A 19,012-nucleotide genomic window follows, 5' to 3' on the forward strand; every position below is an offset into this window, starting at 1 on the left:
GAGGCAGAATGAAATTGAGTTCTACGTAGTTAAAAAAATATGCAATATTTTTTTCCCACCGTCTTGGATCCGCCATATTGAATCAAATTTTTTTTTTTTTAAATAGAAGAGTGGACATATGATACATGATTTAGATTTAAAATATTACAAGAAAAACAGTGGTTATATCCGTTTTTCTGTTAATGTCTTCGTTATCGAGTTATAAGCAATCAAAGTTGCAATGACGGAAAAATCGTGTTAACAATAAAAAAAGGTAAAACATTTACCTTTATAATGCATTTTACATTCATAATGTATACAATAACAAGCTTTTATACAGTCCTATAATATTTATAATAATAAACAATAACTAATAATTAACAACACAACAGCAAATAAATCGGCTATATCAACTGATATTATTTACTTTAAAAATTACAATATTTATTTAAAAATTTTTAATAAATGTTTTCGATCGTAAATTAATAATGAAGTACATCTTAAAGTAAATCCATTCTACAATAAATGTTCAAAGTGTTTTCCCTTTACAGCTTGGCAGTGTGCTAACCTCAAGTAATATCCGTTTATAATTTGTATCATGTACGATGGAAAATGAGCAGATACGTAAATTATTCTTCTTTTCAATTCCTCTATGTCTGCAGGTTTTGTTTAGTAAACATTATGTTTCAGAAATCCCCCCCCCCAAAAAAAGGTAATCCTGAGGAGACAGGTCTAGGGACCTGGCAGGCCATTCTATGGCTCCTCTACAACCAATCCAGCGATTTGGAAATTATTCATTTCAAATTTGCTAACTATATATATAGTTAACAGTAATAATGGTTGGAATTACTATATAATATTAATGTAATTTTTGTCCCAGGAGAACTTCGTGATGCGCTCTGTAAACATATATATATATACATACCAGGGCAGTTCGTAAAGTAACCTCCGTTTGCTCATTACGCGTGATGGAGTGGGGGGTAGCACTACAGTTTTTGTACAAACGTGCGCAGGAGGCCAGTCGGCATTCAGCCGTGGCAGTAGCAAAGTTGTGTGATTGCTCGTTGATTTTCTGTGGCTTGTTAAAATGTACGCTGTAATATAAAACCCCGCGAAATGTGAAGTACGCGCTGTTATAAGATTTCTCACGGCAAAACAATGTTCATCGGGAGCTTCGACTGTATATGGACCAAAGATTATGAGCAAAGAAGTTGTACGCGATTGGGTTCGTTCATTCAAAAGTGGACGAAGAGACGTGCATGTCGAAGAAAGGAGTGGCCGTCCATTTGTGGTCAGTCATGAACTGGTTCAAAAAATTGATGCCAAAGTGCGTAAAAATCGACGTTTTACCATCGCGGAGCCTTCCAATGAATTCCCGAATTTTCCATGACTGTTTTGTTCGAGACGGAAAAATTAGGCTACCGTAAGTAAAAAGCAGGCGGGAAATTTTTTGCAGCCGGAATTTCTAAATTAGTGACAAGGTACGATAAGTGCCTAAATTTAAATGGTAATTTTATGGAAAAATAGAGGAAAGATGTTCTAAGATTTACATAATAAAATAAATGTATTTACCTACAACTGTGTTTTATTTATAACCAAACTGAGGTTATTTTCCGAACGGCCCTCGTTTATACATATAGGATTAAAAACAGTTAAAAATGATTAAATTTTAGAGAGGTAATTTTATCCTACATCTCTGTAATTTAAGGTGCAAAAAACCTAATTAAAATCATAAATGACAAACTACATAAACGAGAAAATAGCCTTGCAAGAAAGAGCAACAGACTAGCAATGGCACAAGTGGTCACACGAAACACCTATAACAAGGAATGCATCTCCAAACAAGCCAAGATAAGACACTATAATACGGTGTAAGATGTTTTAAGATGTTTGATCACTAGCGGAGATCAAACCGCTAGTAATGCATGGGAGTGAAACACTGGGTCAAATCAAAATAGCTTCGAGAACTGAAAAATTAACCAAAATAGAAAGAAGGATCGTAAGGACCTGTATTGATGGGTAAACTTGGTGGAAGGAAAGTGGAGATTACTCCCAAACCATAAAATCTATGAGGTTGTTTAACCAATTACAGAAGAAATAAGAAAGAAGAGAATAAAATTATTTGGCCACCTCTTGCGTTTGGAGGAATCAAGGAAAAGTAAACGACTCTTGGAAAGATTGCTAAAGCTAAAAACGCAACCGGTGTGGCTCAATGAGGTGTTTCAAGACATCAAAGAAGCAGACATTGCGCTGCAAGATCTCAGAACAGGATCTGGAAATTATAACAACTTGCCCGGTGTTAAATTTGCAGAAAAGCCTAAAAAGAAAACCGGGACGGTTTGGACAGAGGAACGGAAAAGGGATTTTTCCAGGAAAATGAAAGAGTATTGGAAGATAAAGAAGGCTAAACATAAATGACTAATTGACTACATAAAAAGAGGTTTATTATAGAAAGTAACAACTACAAATTTAAATCGTAAAAACACAAAATTTGTGATCCACAAATAATTTTATCAACCACAAAACTATTAAGAAATTTACCAAAAATTAGCAACCGAAAAAAGCTGACAACGTAGTTGTAGGACTTTCCCGTCACGTGGCTGAAGCCACGTCCCAGGAAAGTTGTACAACTGTCGATTGTTTTTAATGCACGGCTAACACACACAACTTAATTTAAAATATTTATCATTTTATTTAAATATAATATTTTTTCCTTTATTTAATCCAATGATTGTGGCTAAATCGCTAGCGCATATCGTATTTAATTCGCGCGGGTGTGACGGTACTAACGGCGACGGTCGGCACTAATTAAACTAACGTAATTTTACAACTTACATAAAACAAATTTTACTTGTAAGATAAGCAGATTGGTGTAGCCGCGAGGCTCAACGCACGAGGTACCGGGTCAACCGGGCGATCTGGCAACCGAGCCACACCGAGTTACGTTTTAAACTTTAAATATTATTCATTTATTTAATTGTACCGCTCACCTGTGACGTCACAACATAGCAGTACTTTAGAGCATTTTTTTGCGATGGGATGCGATTTTATAAAACTTTTTTTGCCAGTTGTTATTTTTTAATTGCTAACAAATGTGCTTAAGAAAATATGATCTTAATTAGGCGAAATCTCGATATACTGAGGGTAACCTTGCTGTGCAGCCTCAACCCCTTGACCTTTTAAATTAAAAATTTAATGACATCAATGCCCCACATATAGAAGTAATCTGACCAAGTTTGGTCAAAATTGGTGCATTATTTCTGGAGATATAATACATACGAACATTAACATCTGGAAAATTTCCATTCGGTTGTTTGGTTTTTAGAATTCGTTAGATGTCAGATCATATAACAATTGCCTGTGTACTAATCATATAATAATTTAGAGTTATAGTTGTACTACAGCGCTATCTAGATGGGAAAGTAATAAAAATTAAAAATTCAAAGCAAATCAGATTTAAATTACACTATGTGGAAAATATTTCGCAGAATTAAGAGTACATTTTTTTTATTAAATGAAAGCTAGGTAATTCAATTCCTTCCTGTGTTCAACGATTTTCTGTCTTTTCAGATCATTTCCAAACTATATTTTTCTCTGTATTGACAGATTTTTTTCCCTTTTATAACATTTTCTTCTCTTTTAGAGAAAAAGATCTTTTCATTGTGAAAACTGAGGTGGAAACGATTTGACCAACATTTTATTATTATTTACCCTTTCTTAATACTCGCCTGAGTGGAATGTTGTAAAATTTATAATTCAAATATAATTTTAATTTATTAATGACAGCTTATGTACTTAAACTTAACAATGAAAAAAAAAATATATTTTTATGAAATAATACTTTAATAAATTTTTTAAATAATTATTTTTACATTTGTAACTTCAAATATTTTTTTTTCGAATCTTTTTAGTTTCCATCTTTATTTTTTATGAAGTTTGTTTGAAAAGAGGGGTCCGATAGTCGTAATTGGGGTCTCTGAATTCCTTTTCACAATAAACTAATCCATGTTCTCCTCTATAATCATAACTAGAATACATAGGTTGTTTTAATAATTCCTTTTTATGTTCTTTAAGAAAATAAGTCCAACAATCTACAGTTTTTTCATCTACATCAATTTTAATCGGTTCCATTCTCCTTTCATAATAATTTGGATGATTTTCTAATGCGTCCAGTTTACTTAACATTGAATCATTTACCTGGTAAACTTCGCCGGATACGATATGTCCGATTCCTGGTTCGAATAGTAAAAACGGTATATTATAATTAGTTGCGATAATTAATGGATATTTTTTAGTAGTTTTACCTGTTCCTATGAAATCTGAAGAACCGTTTTCAGTTTTTCTTAACCAATAATGATTAGGTTGACCGCGTTTTAATGTACCGTAAACAAATACCAACATAGTTTTAGCAAATGACATTTTATATTTTATTAATTACTTTTTATTTAAAACATTACTACCGACAAATTTGAAATATTTACTGATAAATGTCGTGTAATTTATTGCTAATTTATTTTTGCCAAATTTCTTTAAAATTTTATAAGGTTTTTATTCCGTTTCTATAGATACAAAAATGTATTTGTTTTATTTTTTATTAATTTATTCTTTTTAAAAAAAATTTAAATTCCAGTTTTATTTAACGTACCGTTTTGTTCATAACATAAACGCCTCTAATATTTACATAAAACTCACTGACCGATGAAACGATCTAAATTATTTTTTGAACACATTTTAATTGGTTTTGTAAGTAAATATATTCAGCTAACTTTAATATTGTGTAAGCGGTAAATCATATACAGAGAGTATATTGTATTTTACACGGTCCACTTTATATTTTTGAATCTGACTAGTTCGTTTTATGTAAGAGGTGGCTGAAAGTTATCACAAATGAAATAAGGAAAATAGACTGAATTTTATTTTTTTAATCATTTATTAAAATGTGAATTAATAGTTTTTATAGTTATGACGTGGTAGAAAATGTGCAATTGCTATAGAGAAGAGCAACGTAATTTTTCTCACCGGGGTCATCTTGTATATTAAGTGAGATATATTAATAAAGTTAGTTCTGTAAATTATTTTAAAAAATTCCTTTCAGTTCTATATTAATTTTTCTTCCATAAAAAATTAAATGAAAAATTCTCTGGTTTTAGTGGATCAGTTTATTTCAATTTTTGTCCGTTATCTCGATCTATTATTGTTATCTTACTGTTTTTACAAAATTATACTGTCGCATGTTCGTGGTTCGACAAGGATATTATGAGACTAACAAAGGTAATCATTTCTTATAAATACAATTTATTACCTTAAAGACGCATAAACAGAATAAGTAACAACAATAAAAATAATTATAATGAATCTGACATAGAAAATAGTAATTCAAATAGGAAAGAAATTTTTTTAAAAACAGTTAATAATTTACTAAAAAGATTAAAATGACAGCCAGAACCTGATATTGCATTAATAACAAGATAACAGTAGAAAAGTCTAAAGTTCATACAATTCAGTTTTCTGGAAATATTATTTTTTACCGTTTACAATAGAACTACCCTACGCTGGGTGAATGAGCAGAATACACAGTGGCATTCACCAACTATCTACGCTGGAATACTCGTTATGTACTCTTCCCTCGTTATCACATGCTTACTGATATTGACTTCACCGCAAACGCGTCGAATTCGGGCTTGCAAAACTATTTTATTATCGCGCTCGTTATCACGAATACGCTGAACATGGCGTTGCAGAACTACTGACTTTTTCAGCTGGTCCCTGACAGTATTTATATCCGCTGGCCTGTAGAACCAGTACCCGCCTCATCCCTTTAATCGTTGAAGCGTAATAATTTTCATCGTCCGCACCCTTACGTTTTTCTATAAATTCTTATTCCGGTCTGGTAACCTTTCTGGTCGAACAACAGCTTTTGGATCTGCCATTGTCTGTATTACAAAGAACAGATTGTTAGACGGGCCTGTTAGTCTGAGAAAAGAATCCTTTTTTGTTTCTTCTGGCTTCTTTTTTTATCATTATTTTCTCTTTCTTTCTTCTTAATTGGAAGAAATTCTTCACCCTGGTCCGTTATGCTGGTCCTATTAGTGTACATAAACAATGTCCGTCTCTCCCTGGTATACCAGATCGGAGTCCATAATTGTAACCAAGTCAGGGGTATGAACTATAGGAGAGTCCACTAAGGGAACTAGGAATAAATTTCGTTGTTACGAACAAAATTTCTAGTGATATGTTTTATTAAATTGCATCGAATTTTATGAGACATTTACTCACAAATTAGCTCTTAAGTGTAGAACTTGGCGCGGGGTTCGTGCTTCCGCGAACTCGGTTAGCTAGTTCAGAGGTTAACGAAGTAGGACAGTCAATATTATCCGAAAGAAGCCTACAGCGAAAGCGAAGGCTGAGTCATTAATTCACTGATATAAATGTCTACTGAGGCATTTGCATCGGTGGCATCCCAACGAGGCCTTACTTATCACTGTGAAATGTAAAAAGTTAGAGGGCAAATGTCGACTCCCGTTAAAGCCCATCAGGGTTATGAACGGGGGGGGGGGGGTTGGTTTGGCGACTGGAATCGTCACAAGGCGGATGTCTTCCGCTATGGGGTTTGGTATTTATATAAACATCATAATTTATTTTAACGAAAAGTGTAGTATGAATTTATTTTATTAACGAAACATAATCATGTATAACGTCGAAATCTTAACATTGTCTTCAATTTTTTAATTTAAAATATAATTAAATCATTTTTCTTTCTGGTGAAAAGTTATCTTAATTCTCTCGCGAAAAATGAATTTTAACAAAAAATAAATAAAAATGTTAGAAATATATTTTCCTTATATTCAACAGGAAACGGGGATTTCGCACTTCTATTTCTTATGATTTAATGGTTGATAATGAGTTTTAGAAAACGAGTTTAATCGATGAGAGTTAAAACAAATAGAATCGTAAATAACTTTAAAGGAATTTTAAAACAGGTATATTCTTCTCAGCGTTTAAAAAACAGTAGATTGATTAAAATATTTTCAAATACATTGATTAAAACATAGTGATTTTACTGTCTATGGATGAATTTTAATAAATTATTTCATAAGAGAAAATTAAATCAAAAAATTTGTAACAATTTTCCGTACAAAATATTTTTATTTTATTATTTTTTTTAAATTTCGATGCGTGTTTTATTCCGGATTATAACACCTGATACAAAAAAAAAACACCGGTTATTTTAGCGTAAGTTAATATACATTTAAAGTCTTGATTCTTTTTTTTTAAATTTTAACAAAACTGATATTGAAAAAACTGATATAACAAAACTGACATGGCGTAATGGTAGTAACTAATATCCGGAAGGTACTGGATTCGAATCCCAGTCAGGAAAATAATTTTACAATTGCTTTGTGATATTACGAATCATTAAAAAAAATCGTACATATATAAAAAAACAATTTTGTTTTTCGTTAATATCAAGTCTATATTTTGATTATACTTGTAAATTAAATTAAATTTTTTTATAAAAAAAAATTTTTAATTTGAGATATTTGGTAAAAATAATGAGTATCCAAATCGGTTTATTATGTAGATGATTTTCATAATAAGATTAAAATTTAAAGTGGCTTAGCACTTTGTAATGCTTTCTGTTAACTCTCACTTTATTTTAGTGTATGAATTTCATCTAATAATATAATGTAAAAACATTAACCTGAATAAAAAGGAATACATTAATGACAGTTTCGTATCATAAATTTCCTAAAATTAAAATTATATTCTAATTTATAAAAACAGTGCTCTTTATTTAATTAATATGAATACCTATATATAATTACTTCTCATAATGTACAGCATAAATGATTTAACTTAATAAATAATTAAATTTATACCAAAAAGTACATAAGGAATATGTGACATGAAGTTTCAAACATACAAATAAAGCAACTTGTTCTGACTGAATGGTTCATCAACGCCCAACAGAAATTACTGAAGATAATGATTGGTGAAAATTGTATACATCTTCTTACGGTGTAAGTGCTAATCCTAAGAAAGGACTTTTTTAAATTCCTAGTTTAAAAGGCTAAAATAGAGTTTTGAACTTTTGTTTTTTTTAAATTCTACTACGTTTTGAATTTTTCGATAACAAATGAAGATATCAACTTGATTTTTGTTATGTATAATCTTCATATATATATATAAATCTAATTTTCAGATTTCTCGAAATTCAACTTTGAATTGAATTAAAGAAAGGTAAAAAAGATTTAGAAAATGATTGCAAATTTTCCACATTTCCGGCTATACTAAATGAGATATTCAGTAGATTTGAACTTGCAAATACTCTTCAGGTAAATTTCTAAGAACCATTTTCGCAATTTTTTTTAATTTCGATTTTGTAAGGGGTGCAATGTTGTACAGCGCGACGGTTCAACCAGTACAGCCACTGCCACTGTTGCTGTATATGTGACGTGACTGGCTCCATCTGCCTCCGGTTACTTGGCTGAAAAGCATAAAATAAAAAAAAATTGATCCCGAAGGGGAAACAGTAGTAATCATATAGCGCGGGTGAAGCCACGACGGTGATGCTAGTGTTTATATATACGTAATTATTACTTACTAAATTTAACTAGCTGCATTTTCATTTAAAAATTTCGTTATAAACACACACACACACAAACGCGCATGCACGCGTGTATGTCTATTTTTAATAAGATAAAAAAATTTTAATATGAGAAAATGTTTATTTTCTAAACAATTAAATAAGATTGTAATAATTTTTTTAATACTGAGTTAATGAACGTCTATTTATCAATCTGCAGTTTTAGATAAATATTCCTATTTTAAATGACCATCCTAATACTTAGATCACTAAAAATTAATAATTAGTACCGATTTAAATAAATTTTATCGGAATTTTAAGGCTGCATACACCATCGCGTTCAGAAGATTTTTAAACATTTTTTATGTTTGAGTCAGTCTAATCTTGCCATTTCTAATAATTTTATAAAAGCAATTTTTTTTTGCAACCTAATTAAAATATTTTAAATTTAATTTCTATCATTTTAAAACTTTATAGAAAATTAAAATTTTTAATTATATATTGTAATTACAATGTATAGATATATTTATTAATTTTATAATTAATTTTTTAAACATAGAATTACATTTCGTTGTTTAAAATATATAATAAATTTTATTAATTATTATTACATTAGGAGCGCTACACTAGCGCTCCTTGTGGTGACATGGGGTACTATTGACATAATACCCACTGGTTTAGAGCACTTTTTTTGGGGTGGGCTGCGATTTTGGAAGAAAAATCTTTTTACAAATATTATCTTTTAATTGTTAACAAAAGTGCTTAAGAAAAATAAGACCTTAATTAAGCGAAATCTCGGAATACTAATGGTGACCTTGCTTTACAGCCTCCCACTCTTGACCTTTTAGATTAAAAATTTAACGGCATCATTTAGAAGTAATCAAACCAAGTTTGGTCAAAATCTGTCCCGTATTTCTGGAGATATAAGGTGTGAGACACGGAACATACACATGTATATACGACATCTGGGAAATCTCCATCCGGTTTTTTGGGTTCCTTAGGTATTAAAATGACAAGATCCAATGAAAACCGCATACGCCCAAATTGGACCGATTACAGTACTTTCCCTTCTAGAGCGAGCTGTAGCTCTAGAAGGAAAAATAAAAGCTAAAAAAGTAATTTCAGTTTACGCTCTTTATAAAAAATAAAATAAATAGTAATTCATATTTTTAATAATTAAATACAATTATTATTTTTAATTTAGATACTTGTAACAATAAAATTATTTAAGTTTTTAAAACCAATTCATGTCTAATCAATGAATATAATCTCATATCTTTATAGAAAAATGAAAACAGTTAAATATTTACTCTGGCACTTATATATATATATATATATATATATATATATATATATATATATATATAATATACTTACATTTTTATGTTAAAAAATAAATATCCTGCCTCAATTTGTCTTTGAATCTGTACTTAATTAAACAATAACGGAATTAAATGAATTAGATAAAATTAAAAAATAATAGGGCCACTAAAAATTTCCATTTTGCCTAAAGATTTTAAGCAAGTAAAAATATAAATATAATTTTATTATGCAAGATGAGACAAAAAGAAAATTATATAATTTCTTAGATTAGAGTTGTTTAGAATGGAAATGCTACAGGGCTTCATAAATAATAATTTTTTTTTTCATTTTGTTCTTATTCAGGATGTATCTTTTCAGTTGCAGGAATAAAACGAAGAATTAAGATACCTTATATATGAGAATTGGTACAGCTGTTTTGGAGTTGTTACAATGCCACATACGTAAGTAAACACATACAGCTTTATCGAATACTGTTTATTCAATAATGTTAAACTTTTCTATCATCCTTCTACTGCACCAGGTATAAAATGGTTTGTCAGAGATTTGTCACTAAATACTGTACAGTATGATTTTACCTATTGTGTGACTAATATAATACATGGTGTTTGAAGGTGTTTTATTCAAAGCTATTTGCATACTTTATGAATAAAGGTAATAAAATTGTTATTACGGTAGCAATTATTATTATATTTTGTGATAACAACTTTATAATTTCTATGTTTTGAACTGCTTATCTTTCGTAGCTTCATTCTTTTATTATATGTTGATACGTTTCGGAATAACTCGTATTATGGTACTTTCTGGCACTTTTTAAATTGCTTTTAGTCTTTATACAAAATGTGTCTAAAATGGTGGGCTAGTTATACTTTTTTAGATTCTACTTGTAAAACTAAACAAAAAATACCATTAGGAAAAATGGTAATTTCTTCTTCGATCTCCCTTTGTCCGCCATTTTGTTATTTTTATATAAAAATTTATATTTCAAGTTCCGATAGAGGAATCACATTAATATTTGGTCAGCGTCTTGGTTATAAAGTTTTAAAATTAACAAAAAATCAGGACTTAAATACTTTCGCAAATTATAAAATAGCGGCCATGTTTATTTTTCAATCCCCATAAATATTAGTTTTATCAAAACTTATGTTATTTACTAAAATATTAAGCCTTATATTTTGAACAAAATTACATTTTATTTTTTTTTTTAAATCCCTTAACAAATAGCCGAGTTGTAGTAGAAAATTGATGTAATTATGTGTCTGTTTTCATGTCCTTCACTTTACGTTCAATTCGTTGAAATATTAATTGTTTTTATTTATAGTTAATTCTAGTATTGTAAATTAGTATCAAATTAAATAATAATTTTCTCACAATATAATTATAATTATGACACAAGATTACAACACCAATTTTCTCTCATATCTCGACTATTTGTTTACCGATTTAAAAAAATAAAAATATTTCAAAATTTCATTTTGAAATATCGAATAGTGATTCTTATATATTATTTGTTATTATTTAAGGAGCTTTTTATTCACTCCGCTATACATAAATTTAGCAGGAATAAGATTTATTAGTTTAATAAAAATAGACATGAAATGCCTTCTGCAGAATCATAGGTCTTTTCGGGGTATTATAAAGGTGATATCACAAGATGGCCTCAGATTATATGGTGAGTTCTAAGGTTCAAATCCTAATAAAGACAGTTACTTTTATAAGGATTTAAATACTAGATCTAAGGCTAAACAAAAAGAAAAAAATAGCAGTTAGAAAACACAGTGTTTGTGTATAAAGAAAAGCTCTGAAAACCCTATCGTGTCAGAAGAACAATTCGGTCGTGTTCAAATCGTATACCGATGTAATCCAAGTACATGAATTAGATCAGCAAATTTAAAAAAGCAAATTCCGCAACTACTCATGCGGAAAATTTTGGGGAAACGGGTTGAAGGTGACGCCTTATAAATTAGAATTAGTGCAAAGTTTAAATGATGACGTTAAAATCATACTTAAATATTTCTCTCTGCTGGCGAAGATGGTGGTTTCTTTCAACACCTGATTCTTGGTGATGATTGTAAGTATTATTCTAATGAAAGAATCTAAAAATCCAAGTACGAATGTGGGGAAAAGAAAACCCTAGAGAAACTATGAAACGTATACCCTCCTTCTCTCACACTCTCTCTCTCTCTCCCCCTCTCGAGCCCACTCTCTCTCTCTCCCTCTCTCACGCTCTCTCTCTCTCGCTCTCTCTCTATCTCTATCTCTCTCTCTCTCTTTTTCTGTTTAGCCTTAGGAACCACCGTAAGGTATTATTTCAGAAGATGAGTGAGGATGATACACATGAATGTAAATTAAGTGTTGTCTTGTGCAGTCTCAGGTCGACCTCAAGTGTACAGGACAGTCTCAGGTGTGGTTAATTGAAACCCAACCACCAAAGAGCACCGGTTATCACGACGATCTAATATTCATATCCGTATGAAGTAACTGCCTTTACTAAGATTTGAACCTTAGAACTGTCGACTTCGAAATCAGCTGATTTGCGATGACAAGTTTAACCACTAGACCATCCCGGTTGGTTTACCCACTTCGCCTAAAGTACCCAATTCGCCTAAAGTGAACGTTTTTTGTGATATTACCCGAAAAAAGGTGTACCTTTTATCACTAAGATACAATAGGTGGAGGAATTTAACTCGTCATGTTAATTTTATGCTATAAATGGAACTTCACCTCACTAGCATAGTCTGGATGAATATGTTTCGAGAAGTCGGATAGGCTGTGGAACTGAAAAAAGTATTACCATTAATTAATACTTTTCCTACCAAGAAATGAAGACTTAACACCGGAATTTTCATTTAAATTACAAGTTACTTATCCTTCTCTTTCCTGTTGTTATAGGTGACAAAAATTAATCATAATTGTTGCTATGTATCTTGAATATGTATATATATATCATGCGATTTACAGTGCACACACACAGATACACCAATAAATTCAAACTTTAATAGATCTTCTGTAATACTATAGTTAATCATTTTAATACCGAATGATTCAAAAAGGATTTCACAAATTTAAAAGCATATAAAAATGCTTTATATGCTTTAAATGTTTATCAGCCAACATTCACCTAGCTTCGATATGGCTTTCATTTTTAATGCGACATACATCCCACCTGTAGTCGATTTCATTCCAGACTGTAGCCAGAAAGTCGGGAGTTACTTCTGTAGCTGTGACATTTATTCGAAGTCTTAACTCGATAAGATCAACAGGCAAAGATGGTGGTACATAAACCCGATCTTTAATGAAACCTCACAAGAAAAAATCTAGTGAGATCCAATCTGGAGAGCGAGGTGGCCATGCAATTGAACCTTCTCAACCGATTCACCGATCTGGAAATCGAATATCAAGAAAATTTCGGACTTCTAGGCGGTAGTAAGGTTGTGCCCCGTCTTGCTAATAGTAATAGCTTCCATCGTGGTCATCATTATATAACTGAGGAATTAGAAGATTTTGAAGCATATCGTCATAAACGTTAGTCTTTTTTTGCTTTAGGTCACAAAAACATTGGCCTTAGGGCTATCACGAATGTGTTGCAAAGTTTCATGAGGTTTCTCGCTACACCACATTCGGCAGTTATGGGTGTTAATTTTGTCGCTGTAGTAAAACGTTAACTCATCACTAAAAATTACTTTGTCAAATATGTATCGTTGTGTACAATTCTATGGATCAATTCGACACAAAACTGCAGCCGGGTAACTTTTTCGTCATCTGTAATGTATTGAAGCACTATCAGTTTGTGACAATTACGATCGTTTACGTAATTCGCGCCAAACAATAGTTTGTGGAATGCCACTCTCACGTGATGCACGTCGAAGTATTTCTTCGGACTACGTGCAAAGCTTTCTCCGAGTTGTTCCACAGCAGCTTCAGGGACGCGTGGGAGCCCTGGTGATTTTGTATGTTCAACAGAACTTGTCTCAAAGAAAGTTTGGTGCCAAGAGTAAATTGTATGCCTAACAGGAGGCTCTCTACCGTACTCTACTTAAATTACGTTGAATTGCAGATGCCGACTGCAAATCGTGAAAGCAAAACACACAGCGAGCACGTTCTGCACCAGTAAATATATCCAATTTTAACAGCGTTGGTGGCCAAATTCGGAACTAATGAATTACGTGAATCAAAACGTAATGTGTTTTGCTATGAGATGAGACCTCAGCCGAATCTGTAAGTTATCTAAATAAATTGTTATATGCCCATAAACTTGTGAATTCCTTTTGAATCACCCGGTATTTGAAAAATAGATTTTTTTATAAACTATCAACTCTATGTTATACATCAACCCAAACTGTCGTACAATTCCATTAAAACCCAAGTGATAATCAGTTTATCAAATGATACGTTCAGTCTATTGACCACAGGGATTATAAGTTTAACGAACATTATTACTCTCACAGAAAGCAAACAATTCTGACTGATACTTCTTATACTTTTAAATATTTTATTACATGCATAACAGACTACGGAAGACTGGGAAATATTATGAAGAGCACTAAATTAATTTACACCTTTTTATTGCATAACATTGCACTGCACATATTGTGTCGACTTAATACAGGATGAATTAAAATGATACCAGTTTATAATAACTTGAAAACAGCTAAAAGGTTTTACCTTTATTTAAATCCATCAAATTAGATATCAAGGAGTACTCATGTTCTAAAACAAATATCAGTTTTAAAATATCAGTTTATATTATAAATATAAACACGCAGATATGAAATGAAATAAATATAAAACTGACCGATGAATTTATATAAAAAATAAATCCCTCTGTTTTTAAAAGAAATGTCTATTTTATCTGTATCATTTTTTTCTCATACAAAAAATAGTTTATACCAGTTTAACTTTAACAGGAAATAAAAAATAATCCACGTAACAAAAACTGTTTAATCTTTAGTTTTCCGGTAGTATCAGCTACCGGAAAATATAAAAAAGCTATATAGTTATTCTGTAGGTAAAAAAACTCATTCCAGATACTTTTATACTTTCGCTGTATGGTTTTTAATAGCTCAAAATCAATAAAATGAAACTAAAAATAGTTTATATATATATATGTATCTTTTCTTTCTTGTACATTTTTCTTCATATTTTGGAAACGGCATAACTAAAAATCGTAAATTTTTGTGCGGTAACTGGGAAGCTTAAAATAGAATTATTAAAAATAATTTTCTTAACTAAAGTGGGTAAATACTGGAGCCCTATTACTCAAGTTTGGTTGTACTTATGAAAACTGTACTTAATTTTTTTTTTTTTTTTTATCAAATAATAAAAATATTGAGCGTACCACTGGAAATATCACTAATAACAGATTTTTAAAAAAATGTTTGAACAAGAAACATCATCTTTAAAAAAAACCTTTTATAATCGATTAAGAGACACTGTAGAAAATAAAGGTTTTCAGATTTTTCTTACTTTATAAAATTACAATCTCAACCAATCAATTTGTATTTTTTTTTCTTATTTTAATCTTCTGTATGTGATAAACTTTTCTTTTTTTGAAAAATATTTGTTGAAGTAACCAAAAAATATTCTCATATGAAATTTGAATGTATAATATTTTTTTTTTAGGAAAAAAATTCTTGGTTTAGAATGTTTTTCTTAAATTATTCAGTTTGTAAGAATAATAAAAATAATTTCCATCTTACTATTATGAGTGTAAATTTTAAAAGCCCATCTTCTTAACCGGCGTTCTCAGATACTCATCCTACAACCAAAGATATATTATGATACTACATCGACCGCAAAGTAGTAATATCTTAGTCTGTATTCCAGAAGGTCCCAATGTTGGAATCCTGGTCTTGATTTCAATTTTTCATACTCTAAAAAATTTCCTTAAACATTTCTGATATTACAATTTGTAACTAAACATGTAACATTATATCGAACACACAAAATTTACTATAAAGGTAATAATTTTACGTACAGAATGTTCAGAATGTTCGGAAAGTTACTCAGTTGTTGAATTGTGATTGAATGTGCTTTGTTTCCTTTCATGTTGTTACGTTTATCGAAATTAATAGTTGCGAGAGAGGTAAAAAGATTCTTTCGGTACAATAACACATCTTTCGATTTGAACACGTCTTTCGTGAAGGTGACAAGTATACTGATTTAGTAAACAAGTTTTCTGAAAACTTTCAAAATACTGATTTTCCTCACCGCAATGCAGTTCGAACACTTATCGAAAAAATTTCGGGCAACAGACTCTGCTGAAAATGCTGATCGAAGAAGAAGATGATTCAAACTAAACGAACAAAAGCTGCTTGATATTTCGGATGTTATAGCCGAAAGTCCATTAAAATCAATGCGTAAGTTAGCGTAGCATTAAGATATCGGACTTGCTACCGCACGTAAACTGTAAGAAAAGAACTGAAACTTTTCTCCTACAAAGTATCATGTGTTCAAGAATAGAAGCCTATTGATCGTGTGAAAAGATTAAATTATTATCAATGGTTAAACGTTTGATTGATAAAATTCCGTATATATTCTCGACATTACGTTTTTTACAGATGAAACGTGGTTTCATCTGGGAAGGTATATTAATTCACAAAATACGAAGCGAAAATTGGAGTCTGGGTCGGTATGAGTAGAACGCGCATTGTGGGTCCAATCTTTTTTGACAAATTCAAATTTTATTACTCAGTTAAGAGAAATGGAAATCAATCACAGTTCCAACTAGATGACGCCACAGCATACATAGCTGACAGTTCAATGACTTTTTTACGAAACGCCTTTGGTGAACTAATCATTTTGAGGGGTTTATGGCTTGTACGATCGCCCGATCTGATTCCCCCAAATTACTTTTTGTGGGGGGTGGGGCAGCGAAACAAGCATTTTATCCCAAAGACCATGCACGACTAACGAAATAAAGTCGTAATAACGTAATACGTACGAGATATTGTAGTACATCGGCTGGTTAAAATGTTTTAAAACAAATGGAAACGTATGCAGTGTTGTACTGATGTTGGAAGAGTTCATTTACAACACCTTTTTTAAACTATTCCAGTTATTGTAATATCGTTTCCATAAAATAATGAAATAAAGATACGAAGTAATAATTAAGAAAGTTTCGTCATTACATTTCCATAATTCCAGTCCACAGCAATTTTCCGAACGTACCTATATGTATACGAGGTGCGACAATAAAGTAATGAGACTGATGTGAAAAAAATGGTGCTTACAATTTTAGTCATGTTTAGTGTTGTCTTCTTCAAAGTAGTTCCCCTCTGCTTGCACACACTTACTCCAGCGCTTCTGCCACTGATGGTAACATTTCTGCAACTCATCTTCTGTAATATCCTCCAAGACCGTCGTCACAGCTTTTTGGACATCTTGTTTTGTTTGAAAATGGTGTCCCTTGACCGCCATTTTGACGCTTGGAAATAGAAAAAAGTCGCACGGAGCGATATCTGGTGAATAAGGTGGCTGTGGTAGTACTGAAATTTGTTTTGAGGTTAAAAATTGCTGTACCGACAGAGCAGTATAGGATCGCGCATTATCGTGATGCAGAATCCAATTATCAGCAATGTCGGCACGGACACGAAGAACTCGTTTACGAAGTCTTTCTAAAATTTCTTTGTTGAAATATCAGTTAACTGTTTGTCCAGGAGGCACCCACTCTTTATGAACAATTTCGTTGGAATCGAAGAAGCACACAAGCATACGTTTTACTTTTGACTTTGACATGCGACCTTTTTTTTGATCTGGGTGATCCCTTTGAGCACCGTTGCGAACTTTGGCGTTTTGTCTCTGGATCGTATTGAAAAAAACCAACCTCCATCACCAGTGATAACACGGCTCAACAAATCTGGATTGATTTCCGTTTGCTCTAACAGATCGGCTGCCGCAATTTTCCATGTTTCTCGCTGTTGCTGTGTGAGATTTTTGGGGACCATTTTTGCACAAATCTTTCTCGTACCAAGATCTTCAGTTAATATTAGACAAACCGTTTCTCGATCGATGTTGAGTTCTTTTGCGATCATTTTCACGGATAATCTCGATCAGATCGTACGATTTCACGCACCCTGGTCAAGTTGACATCTGTCCGTGAGGTTGATGGTCGTCCACTGCGGTCTTCATCTTCAACATTCGTTCTGCCTTCGCTAAAAATGTTATGCCACCGAAAAACTTGAGCTCTTGACATAACCTCCTCTCCAAAAGCCTTCTGAAGCCTACCGTAAGTTGTCGTCGCGTTTTCACCCGATTTAACGCAAAAAGAAATGGCATACCGTTGCGAAATATTTTGCGGTTTCATTTCTGTGACGAGAGACACAAACACGTGTTCACTTATTACAGCACAACTCACGACTGAGCAGTTGCATCAATGTGCCGCTTGGACTAGAAGTAGCGTATAGACCAAGGTCAAAGATGGTGTGCCTACGCAAGCTGTAGGGTTGCCACATCTTACAAAGAAAAATCAGTCTCATTACTTTATTGTCGCACCTCGTATATATTCCAGATAGTTTGAATGGACGAAAGCTTAGTTTTAAATAATTCATTATTAGAAGATAGTTTTTTTATTATTATTTTTAATTATTTCGTTTAGACAGTTAAAGTAACTATAAAACTAAACTAAATGAACGATAATTAATCTGAATGAATTTGATAGTAAAATTATAAATTGACTTAATAAATATACAGTATTAATTATTACAACATACACACATTTTCATGTAAATATTTATGAAAAAGGAAAAATATTTTATTAGAAATATAATTTTCTTGAAATCGTATTTTTATCGTTTAGTCTACTTAAGTTTTTTTTTTTAATTTTGATTCTTCTTCTTCTTTATCATTATTAAAAATATTAATATTATTATCTAATTAATTTTTATGATTTACTAGTAAGTATCTCTTGATTTCTAAGATATCAAGTCTGTTTCTTCAGTTACAGTTAGTATTTTTATATATCTGATGACGCGTCTCATTTAAAACAAACTGCTAATAAAGTAAATAGTTTCTGAATTAAAGAACATACACTCAACCTCACAGTAAAATCCTGAACGATCAAAAACGTTTTACGACAGATTTTATATGTCTTATTTTCTAAAAACAGCTATATGATATAAGTCAGAT

General features: G+C 31.4%; 1 protein-coding gene and 1 long non-coding RNA gene across 2 annotated transcripts in view; one reads left to right on the forward strand and one right to left on the reverse strand.

Annotated features, from left to right (window-relative positions):
* LOC142327778 (uncharacterized) overlaps positions 1-19,012 on the forward strand; it is a 133,144-nt gene that overhangs the window by 50,348 nt on the left and 63,784 nt on the right. Inside the window, exon 2 of the long non-coding RNA XR_012757088.1 lies at positions 10,247-10,329. This is a non-coding gene — a long non-coding RNA (uncharacterized LOC142327778). The remainder of the gene's footprint in view (positions 1-10,246; positions 10,330-19,012) is intronic.
* Positions 3,907-5,793, reverse strand: LOC142327804 (putative gamma-glutamylcyclotransferase CG2811). Its single transcript, XM_075371140.1, has 2 exons — positions 5,709-5,793; positions 3,907-4,373 (listed from the first exon to the last, which is right to left on the reverse strand). Exons 1-2 carry the CDS (start codon positions 5,791-5,793, stop codon positions 3,907-3,909), a joined length of 552 nt encoding a protein of 183 aa, XP_075227255.1.

Source organism: Lycorma delicatula, chromosome 7 (assembly GCF_047948215.1).
Source record: "Lycorma delicatula isolate Av1 chromosome 7, ASM4794821v1, whole genome shotgun sequence".
Classification (NCBI taxonomy): domain Eukaryota; kingdom Metazoa; phylum Arthropoda; class Insecta; order Hemiptera; family Fulgoridae; genus Lycorma; species Lycorma delicatula.

Bases quoted from the DNA above. Each gene is read 5' to 3' on its own strand.
- LOC142327804 (XM_075371140.1), bottom strand. From the start codon at position 5,793: ATGAGGCGGGTACTGGTTCTACAGGCCAGCGGATATAAATACTGTCAG. The intron at 4,374-5,708 runs GTTCAGCGTATT...AAACTATGTTGG, and splicing joins CAGTAGTTCTGCAACGCCAT to TATTTGTTTACGGTACATTA.